We start from the raw sequence: 21,969 nt of genomic DNA, 5'->3' as shown, positions 1-21,969 counted from the left end.
CAATGTTTATGTGTCTACGTGCTTTATTCATATGTTTTCTGTGCCGCTTGTCCTCATTAGGGTCGAGGGAGTATGCTGCACCCTATCCCAGCAAACTTCGGTATCTCAGCTAACATAAGATGTACACGCTGGACTGCGTTCACACTCTCATTGATACCTGTGAACAATTTAGGTTTGCCAATTAACATCACATGCATTGTTTTTTGGGGATGTGGGAGGAAGCCGGAACACCAGGAGAAAACCCACACGGGGAGAATATGGAAACTCCACACAGCGATGTCAAACAGAGATTCGAACCCAGATCTTCCCACTCTCCTGAATCTGTGCTCACCACTAGGCCACCGTGCGACCCACGATCTACGAATGTGAATATGAATGTGACTTTTTAAGGATAAGTGTGCTAGCCAGTACAAAAATGTGGTTTGCTTATGAGAGAGGAGAATATGAAAGGCATAAAAAAAAAATCAAAACCTGGCGATTATTGGTTTTACTTGTCACCCGTATAGAAATTCACTCAGGAGGATTTTTTTTTTCTCCAATGAACTGGATCATTCAATTTTCTGAAATCCAATCTGCCTCCACTCTCACTGAGGTTTATGCAGCAATGTGTCTGATATCTGTTAGTTAAAAATACAAAATTCAATCAAACTTGTTTTGCGACGACACATTTTCCCCGAACAACGCAGCAGCAGCACTCACAAAGTACTCGACACTTGCTGGAAGACTAACTGTGATGTTTGCTGTCAACACCAAGTTTCACATCTTTCACAAAAACAAGTTTGACAGGTTTCGGAGCCAAACCTAGACTCTGTTGACGTGCCATAAATCACGATTGTTTTTCATTTCTTCATCTGTGGATTCAGTCAATTGGCAAAAAGTACAGAGTATCCAAGCCACGGGACAGTTCAACATTGGTACATTTGTGAATCTAGAATTTTGTACATGCATCACAGGAATATCCGGATGGACGACGCTGTCAGGTCGCCGATACAGTATGTAACGTGGTATCACGTCATGTTCTTCGCACATATCTCTCTGAGATATAATTGTAGAAGTTGCTGCACCACAATCAACAGTGGAGCTAACTCTCAGGAAAGGTCACAGGTTTAAAAATGTGGAGGAGGAAACGCATCATTAAATAACTACACACTTACTTTACAGTGCTGTTTAGTCCAAGAATGACACAAGAAATGACTCACTAAGCATTTTACTTACGGAGGAAGGAAGGAATATCAATTAGTTTTGCAACTGAGATGATATGAAGTTACCATATACAGGCCCGTAACCAGGGGGGTTTCGGGGGCTTCGAACGAACCCCCCCCCACCCCCGCGGGCGACCAAAGGTCCGCTGGGTTAAAAAAAAAAAAAAAAAAAAAAGCTGCTGTTGTAACCCAGCTGTGTTTTTGTGTGATTAAAATAAATGTTTTTTTTCTGCATGTAATGTTCAGGTATTAATGCCACTGTCGTTATCATTTAAATAATGTGTTACTAAATTTCATATATTAGTTGTTTTATCATAATTGTATGTGATTGTCTTTTTCTCTTTATAAGAAATGGACATCTTTACGACAGTCTTGCGACAGTCGTTAATTGGTTGCCATGGTGCCCCGAGTGAGCGCTGTAGGCTCCCACATGGCGAAAGCTTGTAGGAGAGCCACCTGTGTGCTCAATCCATCACTGCATGACACTATGCTGTTTTCCTGCTAGGTGAGCATTCATGTGAGATGTGCAATGTCATTTATATTATACAGTTGTGTTGAATGTCAAATATGTATGCAAAATAAGCAAACTAATGGTATTAGTGTGTCAATCGCTAATCGCTAATTACGTAGTTGCTATGCTAGGCGGAGTTTGCCATTCATTTGTATACATGTGATACTTTGAATCCTATTAGTTCATAGCAGAAGGTTATTTTAAATGATACAGGTGACTATGTTCCGTGTGTGTTAGTTTATATTGCAATGTGCATGACAGTATACTGTTACATACTTATCTACATCGCTGTAGGCTCGCACATGGTCAAAGTGCACGTGTGTGCCAGGCCTGTCTGCTCAATCCATCACTGCATGACACTATGCTGTTTTCCTGCTAGCGAATTGGATGTGAGAGACTGTTTCAGTTCCTTGTAGGCCATAGAGGAGGAAGAGGACACCATCTACCTCCTCGTCATCGTTATCGTCACCATCCTGCCGCTGCTGGAGCATCCCAGGCACCGCAGCACTCATACACTGCTCATACATACACGTATAGAGCTCTAGAGACTTCTTATTTTTGTATGCTGGCCAGCAAAAGTTAAATTGTGCTCAAGACAGTTGAAGGGACATTCAACATTATATATAGATATATTTTTTTTCTTTGTGTTTTGTCCATGCATGTTGTTATGTATGCTGATATCCAGTTTGTGAAGCAAAAGAAGAGATGCATTTCAGTCCAGCAAATCATTAAACCTGGATTGATAGTAAACTGCTATCAGGAGTCTGTTTTAATTACTCATTGGTTACACTATCAAGGTGTGCAATCCCGTTCACTTCCTGTACCATCCCAGTAATACCGTGTGAATGTGAGCGAAGTGCCAGTACCTTGAAGCGTCTGACCACCTACATGAGGGTCAGTATGACGCAACAGCGGCTGACCTCACTGCCACTTCTCCACATTCACTACAAAAGGGTTATCAACCTGGAGGAAGTGGTGGACATATTTTCCACGACACATCCAAGAAAGATGTTTAATTTGCGATAGGGAAGGGGTGAAACACATTGTAGTGATTCATATTGTGTAGGCCTGCGTAAACAGCATCCACCACTGAAGCCATGGCATGCTCATGGCCCAGTAAACTGATGAACTTACCTAAATAGGGCAAGCTTGATGTCATTTTGCCCTTAAGCTTGTAATTTGGAGGAAATAACGTTATGTCTGTCCAAATTATGCATCAGAAAACATTTTTTTCGGGCTCCAAATGCTCAATTTTTCCTGTTCTGGGAGGGGGGGACCCCACACCCTCCCTCCGTTCGGTCGCTTCGCTCCCTCGCAAAAGGTTCGTTCACTCAGATTTTTGAACCCCCGTGAAAAATATCTGGTTGCGGGCCAGATATAAATTAAGTTTTTTCTCGCTAGAAGAACGTAAGGTCAACGTATGGTTTGAGCTCCACCAATTGGTACAATGTAAGAGAAAAAGATGGTACAGGTAAGCAATTGTGCTGCAATCATGTCTCAAAGTTTGAGTTTTGACCAACAGGCCAGCAGCCATAACTGTGTTTCTGAAGAGTTTAAGAAATATATGCTGGTAAGTAATTATACAAATGATATTTTATGCCAAATCTGTCCTGGTAAAGTCTCTTGTTAAATGCTTGGAACAGTTTAAAGTCATCCCAGTTTAAAGTCTGTGAGGTTTCCCATTATATGTTAGCATCAAGCCAGAGGAATAATCGCTAACTTTGTCCTGCAGGGTTGCGATGCTTTTTTTTTATTATTTTTTTTTTGTATTATCCCATCCTATATTGTGATTTCAACTTACTTAATGCGTATTTTAATGTGTTTTATTTCCGTTAATTCAGTTTTACAGCAACTTCATTTGGAGGCAATCAATGAACAACCACAACTTGTAAACTTTGTCTCTACAGTCAATTGTAGGATTGTTTACCTAACTGCCAAGGTCAACATCAACATTCAGGGCGGGCAGAATACCAATAATGTACAGTGTTGTGCTGTGTCTTCACCATGCATGTGGAAATTATAAGTAAATATCTAAATTATCTATTAATAATTAATAAATTGTAAAAATGACACTCTTCATTTTGTCTTGACCAGCTCACTGCAACAGACATTTTGTAACAAACTAAGTAAACAGACAATAAACACTTGACCTGAGTGGGAACCTGCAACTTTCCACACATGGAGCTGGGTGCATGCATGAGATTCCAACCAAAACATATTCATATTTTTTTTCCCTTGCCATGAACGTGTCTGAGCTGTTTGATTCTTCACTGTTCTTCCAACATTTGCAAAGCTTGACAGTATCAGATTAGAAACAGCACTGCAAGCATTACATCTTCATTTAATATGCATATAGACACATTATTGTCTTTATAATCTTAAAAGAAACAAACGTGGAAACACCAATACAGCTGAATAATGAATGATTAATGGAGTCTATTAATGCATGTTTTGCAAAGTATTATTTGTTTCATTCCAACCACAACTGTGACAAACTGGTATAGCTTGTATTTGTCGCCATCTAGTGGAGAGTAAGTGCACTTCTATGTCATTTTATTTTACAACTGTAGGGGTCACTAGAACGTCTTTTTTCCACAGCGTCTTTTTTTGAAAAGGAAATCCTGTTTGGGAAGCACCTAATTTATAATTAAGTAATAGCCACTGTATGTCACTATAATGTGTTCATGGAAAGCAAACATTTAAGAGGAAACCCACTTTCTCACCTTTTTAAATTGAAGGAAGTAAGCCAAGTAGTTCACAGTTTATTGATGATTCAGTAGATAAGATTTTATTTTACTGCTCTGAATGGTATACAATGGTGCAACAGCCTAAAGTGTTTGGAAAAGCAGTGGTTCAACTCCTGTGGCTTATCGAGGAGATTGGCAGCGGAGACCCTTTATCCATATGACAAAATGCATTCAAGAATTTCATTAGAAAATGTGACCATTATTACAAAATGCGGCGTTAGTACATGATGTGAAAATGTATTACATGATGACACCCCCTCGGTGTCGAGCCTCATTATGTCACAACGGTGCAATATGTACTGGAGCAGAAAAGTACAGTTGAAGCAATTTGGAAAAAAAAAGAATGCTTAATTACCACTTTACCACAAAAAAGTGGCATTTTCTGCCTTTTTTGGGTGCTTCAAGAGCACCCTGTGCCAAACCCCCCAAACATTCATCGGGGGTCCCGGCAGGACCCAAAGAAGGAAAAAAAACGCCACTTTTCCGACAAATTGATTTTCGCCCGTTTTTTCAGTGCCGCGGCTGTCGTGAAATTGCATTTTTTTAATTTGCTGAAACAACACTTTTCCGGTCCGGGAGGTGGGCCAAACCCCCCAAAAATCCATTGGGGGTCCCGGCAGGACCCAAATAGGGCACAAAATGCCACTTTTCGAACGGGTCAATTTTCCCCCGTTTTTTCATTTTTTTCTGCATTTTTTCAAGTTGCTGAAAGGACACTTTTCCGTCCCGGGAGGTGGGCCAAACGCCCCAAACATTCATTGGGGGTGCCGGGAGGACACAAAAAAGGTAAAATGCGTATATGCCACTTTTCTGACGGGTCGGTCGCGGAATCACATTTTTTCAAGTTGCTGAAACGACACTTTTCATACATCCAAAAATATTAGCTGTATGAATGTCTTCCAACATTTCAGTGCACTGTTACTTTTTATGTCTGTAATAGTGTTACATTTGGCTAAGATTTGAACAATTAAACATACTAGTGTCTAGAAATGATTTCTAAATAAGATAACATGCATAATGTTGTTTTTTTCTAATTAAAGCATCAATTTACTGTAAATGTTTTTTTACAAACTGCAACAAATTGCTACATTTTGTTCCCCAAAAAAGTGCATCATCCACATTTTGTAATAAGTTTTGCAATATAAGTAATAAGTTATTACAAAATGCGGCATTATTACATCATCTGAAAATTATAACATATTGCACCATTATTATATAATCCGACTGTACACACCTCAATCCATTTCCCCTCTCCTGCCCCATGCATCCCTCTGTACCCTGTCCTACTGAGTTGACTTTTTTTTTTCTCCAGTGTGCACGTACCCACGACCCCCACCCCCCCACCTTCTCTCAGGCAGCATTTGCTCCACCAGTTCCTCGCTGTGCCGGCCAGGAGAGGAATAAGCGAGCAAGAAGAGAAGATTTGGTGAACCAAGGAGAGACAGACAGGAGGGAGAGAGACCATGGATTCTCTCTCGGTCTTGCTGAAGTCCTGGGTCGTACTGCAAACACTCTGCCTGGTTCTGGCCCAAGTGGTAAGTGGACTGAGGACACCTGCTTTTGTTAGGGGAAGCTTGAAAAAAAGGCAGAGGGTGTCATTTAGAGGGATTTTATGTAAGGTCGAAAATTGATTTGTGATACACTTGGAACACCTGAGGCGACTGTCAAAGAAAGATGAGCATTAAATGGATTTTCTGCAGTGAGGACAAAATAAAATGGGCTGCTCTTCTTTGGATTATTATCTTTATCGCATTTGGACCCCTTTCTCCTCGGAAGTTGAAATGAAGGATTAATTGGAAGATTTCTGACTGATTTTTTTTCTCATGACATTTGTCAAAAGAAAGTTTCACTTTTTTGGTCAACAGCTACAGCAGCCATGGCGGATAGAACTCTATGAGCATTGGCACACTCATACACGCACACACACCCACACAAAACAAACTTTGACCACAGAGTGTGAAAGCCCTTATTCAAACTGACAGACTCATGTTATCTCCTGGATGCTTTTACACGGAAGGACTTTGTTTTTCAACACCTGAAGAATCGGAAAACTGGATTTAAAAAGCAGTTTCACGTGGACTGGCTGATACATGGAGATGAAATTCCAGTTGGGGGGGGTGGGGGGTTCAGGTGCGGGCGGAAGTGCCAGTCTCATGACCCCTCCTTCCAACATTCCTCCTTTGTCCTTTGTGTCTGCATGTTAATATAGCATATAATAATTCTGACATTCATATGTTAGATTTGTTTCCAAGAACTACCAGAATGTATTATTTATAATATGACCTACATTATGGTAATATTAGTCAAAGTTTATAGTTAAAGCTACACTTGTGATTTCATATAAGATGCACAGTTTTTGACCAAGCATCACTAAAAATGTGTTTTTGGTGTATTTTCAAGCCAGTGACTTTTATTTAGAAGCATATGTTTGGTTAAATCGATTATTTGTGGTGAATATTATGTGTTTTGATCGTGTTACTGTATTTTATACAATGCACTAATTGGACTTGATGAAATAATGATAATGGCTAATTTGCTGTATTTGGTTTCAGAGAGGTCCACCTGGACCTCAGGGCCAGGCGGGCCCACCAGGCCCTTCTGGTACTCCCGGGTCAGACGGCATTGATGTGAGTATCCCCCACCAGGTTTGTCACAAAGAGCATCATTGTGCTGGTAGAAATACCAACCAAGCAGTTTGGTGCAGTACTGAAGTTTTACCAGCAGAGGCCAGTGTAAATGCAAACACAGTGCTACAAAAGAGCTCTGTTGCACAGCAGAGAGATGTCTTTCAGAAGGCAGACTGTCTGGGTTTGTGTCACAGTAATGTGATACATTTGAGATATTTTAGGGTTCGCTGCAGACAGGTTTGCTAAAAGCTCATGCATTCAAAATTCAAGTTGCTTATAAAGCAACAATTGTTTGAGCTCATATGTTTCCTTTTAAGCATACACATAACAGAACAAACACAACCTGTTTTCAATTTGCTTGACAAATTGTGCGGATTAAATTCTTAACATATAAATTACTATCCATTTACTGTTTTGCATGTATTCAATGCATTTATGTTTCATTATGATAAACCATCTTCTGTATGCAGGGAGACAAAGGACCTCTTGGCCCCGCTGGTCCACCAGTAAGCATTATTCAATCTTTTATTACAATTAATTCATTAAAAAAATATGATTTATTTTGAGGTTAATTTTGTTACTAACTGTCTAAAACTATCTGTTTTACTGTAGGGGCAAAAGGGAGAGCCAGGACAGCCAGGTCGTGATGGAGCACCCGGAGACAACGGCATTGATGTAAGTAAACAGTCTATTTTTGGGACTTTTTTTGGAGTCATATGACATTTAAGTTACGAGGCGAATGGCTGCGTTTATGACCACTAGTAGTGCTGCAGAGCTATGTTTTTCATGGATGGTTGCATTTGTGGCTGACTCCTGCAACATAAGGCATGTTGGTGGTGGCAAAATGCTGTTATGTGCACATAAAAAGAGAGCGCAGTCAAATGCGAGTAAAACTTTTGTTTTTCTGAGGCATGAATGTTGAATTTAACCAGTAAAAATGAAAAGGACTTCAAGGTTGGTGGAATGTCTTTCATAAGGTTTTAAGGCTGAAAATAAAGTGGCTTAACAAAATGACTCGCTTTAAGTGAAGCTTATTTGTATTTACAAGGTCATTGTGACCCACAGTGTGTTTAACAAAGAGCATAAATCTAAATTGATTCACTATTTTTTGGTAAAACCTTTCTGAAGGTAGTTGTATTGATGCAAGTTGAAAGTGCACCATGGTCACACACATAAACTGCAAACATAGGCCGTCTCCAGAGCTTGAGCCAGTAATCCTCTTTGGAATCTCAATCGCTAGTTTGTTTCCTAATTACCTGCAGGGGCCGTGATTATTTCAATGTGAATTCAAGCATTGCATCATACCTACCATGACCCCCCCCCCAAGTATGTTTCTTCATCCTTTTCTGTCCGTCTTCAGGGTTTGATTGGTGCAAAAGGTGACCGAGGTCCAATGGGAAGCCCTGGCCCGAAGGCAAGTGCTGCTCTCCTGCGCTGTAAAAGGAAAAACATATTGAAAAATTTACTCCTTTGTCTCTGTCAGAACTCAAAAGTCAAAGAAAAAAGGATGCAGCACAGTGGACTCCTTGTGGGAGTCTTTGATTCTAACTTAGAGAACTGATTTATTCGCCCGGCATTTAATGATGCTCGTTAAGGGTGTTTCAAACTGTTGCTGCTGTGTTATTAAAATTTATAACGCAATCATATTCATATATAACATCAATCTGCAAAGTAACCTGCATAGATGACACATTAATCAGTTGGAGTACATTGTAAAAAAACGTAAAAAGCCGTAATGGAGTGGAAGCATAAAGAGGCATGGAAGTGAAATAGTGTGCACCGCATTCTCCTTGAGTAATTAATTACTTTTCACTTGTGCTTGAAACTAAATAGGGCAGAAATTAAAAATGGTAACTACAGCATTAAATGATGTATTTTCCCCAATCATTGTATCTCCCAATTGTTCAGCAGCAAGTCCTTTAATTTACCTTATTGTCTGTTACCATTTATTGTTTATCTCATCTGCAGGGTCAGGCTGGTTTAAGCGGTGAGCCTGGCCGCCCTGTAAGTATGCATTTGTATTTTACAATTAATAATGATTAACAACGAATAAGGTCATCTTAAGTTACAAATGTGCAAGGATTCCAATGCAAATAGCTATGTTGTCATTCCCTATTCTAACCTACCAGAAACCTATCAGGTCCCCTTTGCTTCATGCTTGAATGCCTGACCAGCTGTCCTCTCTTTGGCAATGAGTTCATCCAGATGTGGCATATGCTTTCAACATCTGACAGTCCCCAATTGTTGTCCCTAATGATCCATGTCAATTGTTATCATCAAAGTATCACTAAATGCAAACCACCAGCATCCCGTGGTTAATCTTGTTAAGTTGTAAGTACAGTCCATAACCACTGGGGGGTGCTCCGTCTCCATCTTGCAGCCACTATACAGGCCCATGTCAGTTCATCCAATGTCACGGTGGGGAAGAGGAGGGTTTGTGAGTTGGGCAAGGCAGAGACACAAGATTTTGTGCCATGTGCTTCCTGCAGGAAGACTTACATACTCAATTGCATTGTTCCTAGTTAATTGCAAGCCAAATACACAGCAAATGTGAATTGATTTCATCTATGTGGTGAACAATTTACCCTAAAGTGTTTTTTGTGAAAGTTATTATAGATTTGCAGGAAATAGAGACTACAGACAGTTGATGCCACATGTCATTAAGTTGTATAACCCGTTGTCCCTCTGTTGCACACAGGGAACTGGCCTACCAGGGCTTGCTGTAAGTAGCCATTGTGGTGACAATTATGCTTTCTGGCTACTTGGAACTGTAGAGAATAACGCCTCACTTGCTTCTGTCTAGGGAGCTCCAGGACCAATTGGTCTTCCTGGTAATATTGGACCAATCGGACCAAAGGTAGGTAAATGCTTACAGTATCATATTGTGAATGAATGACCACAAACATGACCAGACTCCATACTTATCATTGGGATTCCCCTGCTTTGTATAGGGTTTAATGGGACCACCGGGACCTCCGGGGCTCCCTGGGCCACCAGGCAAGCCGGTAAGTATTAACCCATTGTTGTGTGGGTAACAGAACCAAAAAAAGGTATGCCCCAAAAGTGTGGTTTCAAAGGTAAAAATGTCAAATGTAAGTAAGTAGGTTATTATAACTTCTATACCTTTGAGGCTATGGTACCAACCAACTGATGTGTCATTTTACCCCTTTATACAGTACCTTTGGGGGAAGGTACCACCACAGTCAGTGTACCCATTGTACGTTTGAGGGTAGGTTACCAGCCCGGTGAACAGTAATTATACGCTTTGTCCCTTTGAGAGTAGGGTACAAGCCATTTCACCTACTTTACCTGTGAGGGTACCGCCCCAGTGACCAGTCACTGTACCCCTCGTACCTTTGAGCGTACCACTCCAGTGGCAAGTCATTTTACTCATTTGTGAAGGTATCAACCAACCTGATGACAAGTTACTGTACCCATTCTACCACCAAGGGTACAACCCCAGTGACACAAGGGGTACCTTGTGACAGGTCAATCATTATTCCCCTTGTAACCCACGCTAACAACTACCTTAGTCAAAAATGTATTCAGCAGAATCACTGGGGTGTTAAAATGCACCTTGCATACAGAGCTCCGTGACTCTTGCACACACCCCTGCAGAGACTGCACAGAAATACGAGCAGTTTTGAGTGTAGGAGGCTTTCACGTATATTTTCCAGTGGTGGATGTACTTTGTTGCGTGCATCCAGGGGGGTGTTTTCAACGAGAGTGATGTTCCCCACCCAGGGGAGTGTATTTGTTTAGCTTTAGTGCCGTCCTAGGGTAAATAAACACCACTATTAGATCAGTGGGCTGTCCCTGCTGACTGTAGCAGGGATACATCAACCCCTGTAGAGATATGTTACCTCCTCACACAATCTATAAACACAGAAACGGAAATATGGAGGCAGAAGTAAACTGACCAGGTGACTCCCACCATCCACTCTTCTGTCCTCTTCTTGTCTACCTAGGGTCCTCCAGGAAAGTTCATTGGCGGAGAGGAGGGAAGTGCAGATTTCCAGGTAATCCAAAAGCATCTAATGCATTGTAAATGGATGTCTTTACTCATCATGTCCTTCTCTCTACAACAGTGTCCTCTTAACTGTCCAGCAGGACCCAAGGGCCCACAGGGAATTCAAGGTGTCAAAGTGAGTGTCCTGCTTTTCTGTGTCAGGTCCTTCAGGAGGAAACAGCACATTGGACTATATACTGTATATCTATAATAGCACTCAGTCAAGCAGCAAGGTGGAAACATCATAAACATGTCCATCTGACTTGAAAGATGACACTGGTCCATCCTGGTTGGTCACTGCACCACTTTATTCCAATGCAAGTGGACTGTAACAACAGCTTTAATCAGATTATCACCAAAATGTAGTAAATCTGCTATGTCGTTTTTAACGTAGCCCTCCGAGCAAACCAATAAACAATCCAACCAATGTCAAGTCACAACCATGGTTCCAAGCAATGGACATTTTAATAGTAATAATGGATTGGATCTCTATACAGTCGCCCTCTCAATATTGCGGTTCGATTATCGCTCCCTCGCTATACTGCGTGTTTTCAGAAATTACGTTTATGTGTAGAAGAAATACATTTGAGGCTAACTGGTTGTCTCCCGAGCTCGCTAGCTTGTTAGCTCGTGGCTGTCTCGAGTCCCTGCAGCATACGAGTTACACAATGTGGTTTAAACAATAAATAAGAGTGCAAAGGTTGTTATTTCACGTCTACGGGGGTCTACTAATATTAAAAACCAAATTTAGAAAGTCATAAACATGTTTTCTATGCTCTAACTACAAAAATATTCAATTTATTGCAGAAATTCCAACCAACCAATTATCTCCTATAAACATTTGTAGCGCCTTTCAAGACGCCCAAATACTCAAATACTTCCAGTCACTCACTGCTGGTGGTAATCTACATTTGCAGCCAGAGCTGCCCTCCGACAGACTGACAAAAACGTGGCTGTCAATTCGCGCCTTGTCAGCCACCACCAAGAATCCATTCATATTCATTTACCAGTGTGGGCTGCACCGGAGGCTGTGGGTAAAATGTCTTGCCCAAGGGCACAACAGCAATGTCTGGGATGGAGGAAGCGAACTGATTTCTGGACGGCCTTCCTCCTGAGCCACTGCCGCCCATTAAGATGTAATACTCTGTATTATGACATCCTACTGACTGAATTTTATGTAATTGCTCCTTAGGGCCACAAAGGACGCCCCGGTGCTCTTGGAGATTCCGGCAGTATTGGAAAACTGGTAAGCTACCCAATCTCCCATGTACATAATATTGCACAGTCTCATATTTTCACCCACCATTTAGAGCCGACAGAGGCACGGATTAGTTCTAATGAAGCCTCCTGAGGCGCATGGCGGCCGCTAATCTGGCTGCAGCAGTCAGGCCTGGCAGTGCAGTCGGCATAAGGGTGAGCAGGATAAAAGGGCAGCGAGGAGCCAGGTACACGGAGGAGAGGGATGAGCCAGCCAGGGTTCATGCGCTCCCTTCACCTCGCTGTATTAAGCACAGCTAATGAGCACATTGCTGAATCCTGGGGAGAATCAAGTCAGAGCGCAGGAATTAGCCACACAAGGAGTCTGGTAGTGGCACTTCAACACTGAAAACACGAAAGAAGCTACCTCCCCTTGTCTTATAGAGCGTTATCTTAGAACATTGACTCGAGGACATACTGTGATGTTTCTGCTCCTTCAGAATGCTTAGGAGTTGTTGATGTACCAATTTGCGCTCCATATCTATGCCAAAAATTAGCTCATATTTCTGCAATGCCCAACTAAAATTACACTAACAAAATGACTACTCACTAAAGATAATTAGAATTAAAGCTGTCTGTAATGAGTATCCTAAACTGTCATACCTTAGCTTAGCACAAACAAGTTACTTGCCTCCGTTTAGAATTAGTGGTGTCCCATCTGTGGTGAAATCTGGGGAAAAAAAAACAAAAAATGTTTGTATATTGTAATATTACTAATACAACCCAGATAACAAGATAAAAGACATACATAAAGATATTTATGTCTGTAAATGACAATTGAGCTAGCTTGAGCTAGCTTACCTTAGCTAGCATACAGCCTCCATTTAAAATTAGTGGTGTGGTAAACTGAGAATATCAAGCCTATTTATCTTAAATTGGCGTAAAATCGTTTTTTAGATATTTACTTGAGTTTTTTTGTGTGCTCGTGGTAGCTAGCTATCTTATGATCACTTTAATGGTCAGAAGCAGCTGGTTTCTCCTAAATGCTAAAAACAAGCATAAAAACAGGCTTATTGTGAACATGTTTTACAAACAACTTCTCAAAAAACAAATCTTTTCTCTCTTCCGCCAGGGAATCAAGGGAGAAGTGGGACTCTCTGGAGAACAAGGCATCCCCGGACCTCCTGTATGTCTATAAAGTGATTGTTTTGCGGTTGTCTTAAGGGTCTCAAGGGTCAATATTGCAACTATATTTTTAAGGGTCCAATGGGCGTGAGGGGTTATCCAGGAATGATGGGCCCCAAAGGAGAGGCGGTGAGTCACACAACCTTTTCTTCTTCACATAACTTTATTGTCCACTTTCTCTTTCAAGGCAAAGGTTGTTCTCATTTTTAGATGAGTTCCAAAGTAGGCACAGTCGGACCTGCCCCGCTATACAAACAACATCCATTACCAGCAATGGGGACATATGGAAATGATGCCATGGCACATCTCTCGCCTCCTCTAATGAGTCGGGGTTATCCGGGTCCGCAGTGCCTCCATCTGTAGTTAATGATCCTCCGTAGCAATCTGTCTTACAGTTAACGTTAGCCGCGTTAGCCAAGTTAGCGCCAAAGCCAAAATGGCTCCTCTGCTTTCTTTGTAGCTCCCATTAGTAGATTGAGTTCAGCACTAATTGCCCTTTCATCACAATGAAGAGTAGGCTACCATTATCTCAAGCGATTAATAGCACTTTTTGGTGTTTTTCTTTATTCCCTCAGGGACCACGTGGTTACAAGGGTATCAACGGACCTGTAGGGATTCCCGGACCTCCAGTGAGAATCCACACAAGCACACACAAAAAAAGCCCGCATCTTTCTGTTGGAATGACGTTACACTTTCAGAGGTAGAACCAGAGCCGTAACAGAGGCGGGACTCTACCTGTGCACAAGGATATCCCACATTCTCATTCATTGAACGGGGTGTGAACTTCAACACCTGGCACTCACTCCTCCCGCCCTGTGCCGCTGAAAGCAACTGTTGCTGTCTGACAAGCATTTAATTGCCAGTTGTTGTATTCAATATACAAGGCACTAATAAATGCCGGATCGTCTGTTCTGGCTCTGCTGCAACACTTGTGTGTGAAAGGGGCTATAGAAAAAGGTACTTTATGCACACACTCGAGGTGATCTATTTCATTTCCAGGGTGAGGAGGGACCTCAGGGTCCACCTGGAGAGGCAGGGGACAAAGGAGATAAAGTAGGTGACCATCCCAGTGAATATTTGGTTTTAAAAATGTGTGACACGACTGCATTAACATTCATTTGGTGTTCTTCCACAGGGCAGCCGCGGTATACAAGGCCCGCAGGGTGCAGTTGGCAAAAAGGGAGAAAATGTGAGTCGTGCCAGTTTGAACAATGTCTAGGGCGGGTGCCAAGAGAAGAACACTGGCTCATTCGTCTGCTTTTTCAGGGCCTGCCTGGAATTGATGGAAAGGATGGCACACCTGGTATTCCTGGAATCAAAGTAAGGGCTCGCCAGCTGTTATCATGAGAGGGCGCTTCAGAAAATGGTGTTTTTTTTGGTTTCTCCTTTTGCAGGGTGGGCCCGGCCAGGCTGGGATGCCAGGTCCCCCCGGTCCTCACGGAACAGCGGTGAGTGATTCATGACCGAACAGTCATGAAAGGCACATGGACAAAAAATGTCTGCAAATGTTCATTGTCACTCGGGCCACGTAGGCAATGGTGGCAACGTTTCCTCCCTGAATCAACAGCACAAGCAGGGGACACCAGCAGAAGGCAGCTGGTGTATTTTTTGTTTTGTTTTCAGGGCTCTCCTCCAGGGTAACGCTGACCCTGTGACCTAAGTTGTTTTAGAATTTAAACTACCTTGAGACAGCTTTCTCCCGCCCACGACAGAGTGATTTATCACAATGAAAACCAGTAGCTATACACGCTATTTGCGAGCATGGCATTCTGACTCGGAGGTAATGGAGCATGGGATGCACGCTTTGCTGTGTGGTCATTGCGGTGACACTGCTGCAAATGCAATGTTGTGATGCATATCATAATAAAAAGCTACGTGGGGATGTACAGCAGAAGCACTGCAAAGGAACCTGATTTATGGTAGTTTATGGTAGTGACAATGACACCTTTCACCGCAAATATACTGTATTATGTCACACGGTGACATAAGGATTATCAAATAGGTGAAATTAACAAGGCACTCAGCCGGTGCGGTAAGATCTAAGATCTCTTTACAGGATTTCCGTTACAGGTGCTCCTCGGTTTACGGTGTTCCTTGTTACACTGTTGAGCGGTTTCAAACTCACTCCCATAAATTAATTAAAAACGGAATTTTCGCTTGAGATCTCGTTACAGCGCGTGTCGGCGGAAGAATGAAAGTGACTATAGGGGTGTTATTTCATGTCTAGAGGGCTTTGATGATGTTAAAAGCCGCATTTAGAAGGTTGTAAACAGGTTCCCTATGCTCTAGCTACAAAAATATTCAATTTATAAAAAAGGAATCCCACTTAGCGGAAATCCCCTTCTCACGCAAACCAATTAACCACAATAAACAAGGGATAATGGCATTCAAGGGTACATATTTTAAGGGTACTGGGTACGAACCCCTCAAAACTGGCTTAGTAGCGTCCCATGGTGAGTTATAAAATATAAGCACTACCACCACTGCGTCAGACTGACAGACATTCGGGTACCAATGTTCATCAGGACAGGACGTATGGAAATAGAAATAGAAATAATATAAAAAAACAGATTTTGGGAGGATTTGGGCCATTTCCTGAAAATATCCAGATCGGTGGTCCCCAATCTTTTTCGAACCCCGGCTCGTGTCCCTACAGTCCTCTGGTGGACAGCTTTATACATATTTGTTACTTGTTCGAATTGCCTATAAAACTATGACGGGCAAAACTTCAACTTAAAAGCCCAAAAAGAAAACAGACTCACCATCAGTTTTCCGAGAGAACTTAACATTCTTGTTTGTTGTGTGGGTGACGGGTAGTCTGCTAGCATTAATTAACATGAGGTTGTGCTCCGAACAAATAAGCACATTAGCACTCAATAACATCATCAAACCTTACCGTCATGCATTCCCACACAGTATCAGCATTCGGTAACAAATATGTGATGAAGGAAAAAATGGGAAAAATACAGTATTAGGTTATCCGTGTATTTAATTAGCAAACGTCCAGGTGCGTCCAAGGACCGTGGGAAGGGTGGCATTCACCAAAACACAATGAAACAAAACAACATAAACGTGCTAAAGCAGTGGGATTTTATATTATTTTTTAAATAATTTAAAAATGTATATATAATATGGAAATAATAGCCCTTATTTCCAAAATGTATATGAATGTACATAATATTTGATGTAGTTATTTACCAAATATGTTTTGTTAAATTGTCTTTTTTGTTATCATTTTCCGTCTAGAACTGATCCCATTGCCAACAAAATGTAACCCTGTATACTAGCTTACATTTGGTCTTTATTGTGTTTTGTTAAGTTTTTCATTTTCAAACACTTTTTAACTGAGGACCCCTGCACACAGCATGGAAGATTTCCTACTACATGCTATGATTTTGCTTTATTTCTGTCAACAGGGATTGCCTGGTAGTCCTGGGGCCAAAGGTGGACCTGGAGCTAAAGTAAGCACTATTAAATCAAACATTTTACATTTTCATAGGTCACCTTAACAGCCTTTTCTCTTGTTAGGGCGAGCCTGGACAGAGGGGTCATGTTGGCATGAGCGGTGCCCCTGGACCTTTGGTAAATACAATTACAGAGGCAAAAAAAATGGTATACTTTCATTCATTTCACTGTTGCATACTTTTTATGACTTTGTACTATAGGGTGAGCCTGGTGTTCCTGGTGAGGCTGGTATGGAAGGAGTTCCTGGTCCCAAGGTAAATACCCTAACTAATTAAAGCAACAATAACACTGACTCCTGTAAAGATACGATCTGCAACAACAGGGAGACAGAGGTCAGCGTGGTCCAGTAGGCCCACAAGGAATAGTTGGGAAGCCTGTAAGTTTGCAATGCATTATCTGTTTAAAGTGTCATAACCATACACTAATTAACTGTTGTCATGTATGTCGACAGGGAAACAAAGGCGAGAGGGGGCCAATGGGTGTTCCAGGTGCTCAAGGTCTAAGTGGAACCAAAGGAGACAAGGTGTGTTGTAAAACATCATAAAGCTACACGGGCCTCTCCATCGGGGGGCAGTGTTTACCCAAGAGTTTCAAAAAAGTCCTAAATCCAAGCAGTATTAAATCACCTCACCATCCTCATTGCCCTTGTTTTAAACATTAGTGTGGCCCATCTTTCTGGCCTTGTCATCTCTGATGATGCTTTTCTGAATCAATACTCACATTTTCTTCTCAAGATATTATATTGTAGTTGTGACCTCATTTACATGTACGGAAAAACATCTCTCATTCAAAGGGTTTCCAAGGAAAAGCTGGGCCCAAAGGAGACATTGTGAGTAGTGCTTTTGTACATTCAAGGCTGAATCATATACAGTACATTCGCAATACTTCTTACACGCCAGCAAATATTCTGCTCTCTTCTGCTTGAAGGGTGACCCTGGTGTTGAGGGATTGGCTGGTGAGAAAGGTGAAAAGGTAAGAAAACACTAATTACAGTCAAATTTAAGAAATCACTAGACCTTGGTACCTTCAATACCAGACTCTTAGATGAATGAAACCGTTTCCTTGGCTGTGATAGGGTTTGTCTGGAGAACCTGGGCCTAAAGGACAGGTAGAGTTTGACACATTTAATCACTTTTTAGGATAAAATATAGAACGTACTTACAGTATTTTGTGTCTTTGATCTTTATGCCCTTTGTAGCAAGGTGTGAGGGGAGACACTGGACACAACGGTCCAACTGGAGACTCTGGTAAGCCAGGTGATCAAGGACCCCCTGGACTGCCTGGTCCTAGGGGATTGAATGGCATGAGAGGAGTGCCTGGCATGGCGGGTATTCAGGGTCCATCAGTGAGTCCACTTCCTGTCTGAACGCGTGTGATGCACGCTGAGAAATACTCTCAACTGTTTTGGTAAGTGATGACACATGTGATGGATATTGTTCTTCTCTTCAGGGACGTGATGCATCTGACCAGCATATTATTGAAGTGGTGCTGAAGATGTTGCAAGGTGAGCGTACAAATCGTTCAAAGTCAAAATTACAAATCAAAATGACAAAACCAGTAACTCATGAAGATAAACGTTACCATCATAAAACCTTAATTACCTCTTCAGGTGATGTTTTAAGTGACATTTCTGACTGTCCTAAAAGTATTAATAAACTTTTACCACTATATAATAAAATACATTCAAGAGGAAAGAGGAAGGTATTGCCTGAGTGACCAGTCACCAAGTGGCGTTTTATAGGTATTGCTGGAATCGCAGTAATACTGTAGTGCAGGGGTCTCCAACAGGTAGCTCGCCACATGATTTTGAGTAGTTCACCAAAGGCTCAAAGAATATTTGCTTCAAATCGTAGTATTTTTTAAGTAACTGTTCAGTTTCGACATTATCCCTTTATTTTATGACAAATTACCACAAAATAGCATAAAGACAGTGACCACACTGTGCCCCAAGATCCATGGGGCCCCCCCGTTTTGCACAAGGGGAGATGAGTAATCTGAAACCATGCTTGTTGCCACAATAATTGACAACACGCAGGAGAATATGACCTGTCAGTCCCTGGGAGTGTAATAGTACAGCTGCTTCCTTTTCTGATTTTATTCTAAATTCAGGTTCAAGTTAAATGGTGTTAAAATAGATGTTATTGGGTCAGTTAGGTCCAAGAGTTGTGGTGACCACAGCTACTCAGGGGGGCGCCCCAATATAACATTGTTTAATGGGGCCCAATTCGGCCAGGGGTGGGCCTGTGCATACTAATGTTTTAGTTGTTTCTATGGTATTTTAACATTTCTTCTCTTTGCTGTTACTGGTACCCTTATGTGGTGCCAAAAAAATTATCGTTTCAACTCCTTGCTTATGACTTTTAAGGCATTTTTTCCCAGAAAATGTTTGGTTGAACTCCATATTGATTGACCTTGGAGGTGTACTTGTCAATGACAGTGTCACTTCTATTACAGAGAGGCTGGCAGCAGTGGCGGTGAGCGCCAAGAGGGCTGTGCTTGGTGGAGCTGGTGTAATGGGACCCCCAGGCCCTCCTGGACCTCCAGGGGCACCGGGTCCACAGGGACCACATGGTTTGCCTGGTTCTCGGGGCATTCCTGGCATGATCGGGGCTCACGGACAGATTGGAAATACAGGGCTTAAAGGTAGGAAAACATTTACGATACGGCAGGTGTCGCTTTTCATGAAACGTCCAATTCCATTTTCTTTCTTCTTCTTCTTCTTCTTCTTCTTGTTCTTAGGAAAGAGAGGTGCAAAGGGTGAGAGAGGAGATCTGGGTAAACCCCACCAAGGACCACCAGGCCTCCCGGGAATTCAAGGCAAGAGTGAAAGCAGGGGTGTCAAAACATTTTCCAGACAGGGCCACATACTGAAAAATGAAAAGTTGCAGGGGCCACATTGATATTTTTCTAAGCAACACATGTAGATATGCTAAGACTTATCTATATAGTATATATATTACAAGAAAAAAATATATATCAGCTTTGTGATGTAGATGAAAAACCCTATTGTTAGTACAAACTTTGGTCTTTGCTCTTTTTTTCCCCCATTTTTGCTGTTTTTTAAAATTTCAAAACATTTCAACTTTCTTCTTAAATATTTTTTGTAAATTTTCTTATATTACAAAATTATATATATATATATATATATATATGACTGTATTTCCATGTTATAACTTTTCCCCAACCTAATTTTCCAAAAGACAACTTTATTTAGTTTGCTTCTTCCATCCGTCTTCAAAAAAATAACATTTATTTTCTTGTAACTTTTCTTCCTGTAATTATGACTTTATTCATATATATTCATATATTTTGGCTTTATTCCCCTAACATTAGAAGTTTTTTCCGCAAAAAAAATCAATAATCAAATAATTAGGATAATAATAATAATTAAAATCATGTTTTTTTTCTTTAATATTTTAACTTTGTTACTAAAATGTAGACTCTTGCCCAAAGTCAGCTGGGATAGGCTCCAGCATACCCACGACCGTAGTGAGGATAAGCAGCATAGAAGATGGATGGTTCCTAAAATGCTCTTATTTTTCTTCATAATATTACGTTATTTTCAGATTTTTTTTCTCTTAATAATTGACTTTCTACTTGTAAAATTACTGTTGATTATTCCACTTTTGCTGTTTTTTAAAAATGTCATTATATTTTCAAATGCGCCATGGGCAAGTAAGGAAGAGGAAAGTTGTTGTTTTGAGGGGTTGGTGTTGCTTGAAGGAATCTTAAACGCTTCATTATGTCCAGTCATTGAACAGATGCTCTTGTATGTGAATGTAATAAGATTCCCAAAACACACTCATTCCGTGTGCCTAAATTTGTAGTCTAAATTCAGAACAGCCATCATGCCTGCGTACTAACAATCCTCTTACCTCCACAGGTCCTCCAGGTGTTGACGGCGTGGCTCGAGATGGCAGACCGGGCGAGAGAGGCCCCCAGGGAGCGGCTGGTGAGCCCGGTCGTCCCGGTAAAGCAGGTCCACAAGGCCTCCCGGGCTTCTGCGAGGCTGCCATGTGCCTGGCCGCGTCGGCGTACACCTCTCCAAGACTACAGGAAGCGGGGACCATCAAAGGACCGAACTTTTAGGAGTTCTGTCTCCACCACAGTTCATGACAATGGGGAGGAAGAGAAGGAAAGAGACCACTCTTCTCGCTTGAACATCATGAGCAAGGGGCAAGGGGGGGAGAGAGTATATTGACTGGATGTACAACACCCCCCCTCTTCCCCACCTGAAGTTTTGACTGACGGGGTGTTCTCTCTTCTTACATCACCATGACAACAGCAGGTCACAGCCACCCAAGTGCTTCTGAATCCTCCATTGTCTTGGATGATGTGCCACAATATGTGCTAAGAGGACCTGACGGCAAAGTAAAAGGTGCCATACATTTGCGCTGCAGTTTAATTTGCCATGTTTTGTTAAAAAATGAGTCAGTTAAAACCCGCAATGCAACATCCAAATGCCGTTAAAAACTGTGCAAAGGACCAATAAATAATTAACGCGTCGTATTGCCAATTCTAAGCTTGAGCAAAGACCCTCATTCATGCCCCCTTCTCCATTACCCGCTTTCTGCCCAAGTCTCATTTTAGAAAGTAACGACTACTTTATCTCTTCCTCTTGTTGCTCGGCAACGGCATATCCCAATGAGCACTCCCATCTCCCACAATGCAGTGCTGTAAATCTTTGTAAATGTGTGTTGATTATTATGTAGTGAAAAAGCAATGGGTTACGATATACACCAACAAAGAATCCTGGGTGAATGATTCCAGAGATTAATAAAAGTTCCTCCAGAGATCATTTCTTATTTCTGTTAGTGTGCTTCCTCATGTGCCACTTGTCAACCTTCCACAAGGTGTCAGCAGTTTAATGACTGATTTTTATTCATCAACAGACGTTATTTATTGTCCTTAAAATATAATCAAATGTAAAAGCCTTTTTTTTCTTTTCTGGCTGTTCAAGTCAACCCAAACCAATAAAAAGGAACCTTTTATAAAATCCAATGTTCTTCTTTATGTAGAAATTGTC

The 21,969-nt window shown here is 41.5% G+C and overlaps 1 protein-coding gene across 1 annotated transcript; it reads left to right on the top strand.

Moving 5' to 3' along the window:
• Positions 1–5,832: 5,832 nt before the first annotated feature.
• On the top strand, positions 5,833–21,933 carry col9a2 (procollagen, type IX, alpha 2). Its single transcript, XM_054764645.1, has 32 exons — positions 5,833–5,995; positions 7,013–7,087; positions 7,558–7,593; positions 7,700–7,762; positions 8,448–8,501; positions 9,056–9,091; positions 9,786–9,809; positions 9,891–9,944; positions 10,039–10,092; positions 11,056–11,106; positions 11,176–11,232; positions 12,289–12,342; positions 13,426–13,479; positions 13,554–13,607; positions 14,054–14,107; positions 14,478–14,531; positions 14,614–14,667; positions 14,745–14,798; positions 14,873–14,926; positions 16,895–16,939; positions 17,007–17,060; positions 17,144–17,197; positions 17,266–17,319; positions 17,395–17,466; positions 17,737–17,772; positions 17,871–17,915; positions 18,019–18,051; positions 18,142–18,288; positions 18,393–18,447; positions 19,398–19,586; positions 19,683–19,760; positions 20,827–21,933. The coding sequence occupies exons 1-32, from the start codon at positions 5,924–5,926 to the stop codon at positions 21,030–21,032; spliced, it is 2,076 nt and encodes a 691-aa protein (XP_054620620.1). The 5' UTR covers positions 5,833–5,923; the 3' UTR covers positions 21,033–21,933.
• The last annotated feature ends 36 nt before the right edge of the window (positions 21,934–21,969 follow it).

This window comes from Dunckerocampus dactyliophorus, chromosome 20 (genome assembly GCF_027744805.1).
Source record: "Dunckerocampus dactyliophorus isolate RoL2022-P2 chromosome 20, RoL_Ddac_1.1, whole genome shotgun sequence".
Classification (NCBI taxonomy): Eukaryota; Metazoa; Chordata; class Actinopteri; order Syngnathiformes; family Syngnathidae; genus Dunckerocampus; species Dunckerocampus dactyliophorus.
This window is presented reverse-complemented; position numbering and strand designations above follow the sequence as displayed.

Coding starts and splice junctions, on each gene's coding strand:
- col9a2 (XM_054764645.1), top strand. CDS start 5,924: ATGGATTCTCTCTCGGTCTTGCTGAAGTCCTGGGTCGTACTGCAAACA. Junction 14,799..14,872: donor CTGGTATTCCTGGAATCAAA/GTAAGGGCTCGC, acceptor CTCCTTTTGCAG/GGTGGGCCCGGCCAGGCTGG. Junction 14,927..16,894: donor CCGGTCCTCACGGAACAGCG/GTGAGTGATTCA, acceptor TTCTGTCAACAG/GGATTGCCTGGTAGTCCTGG.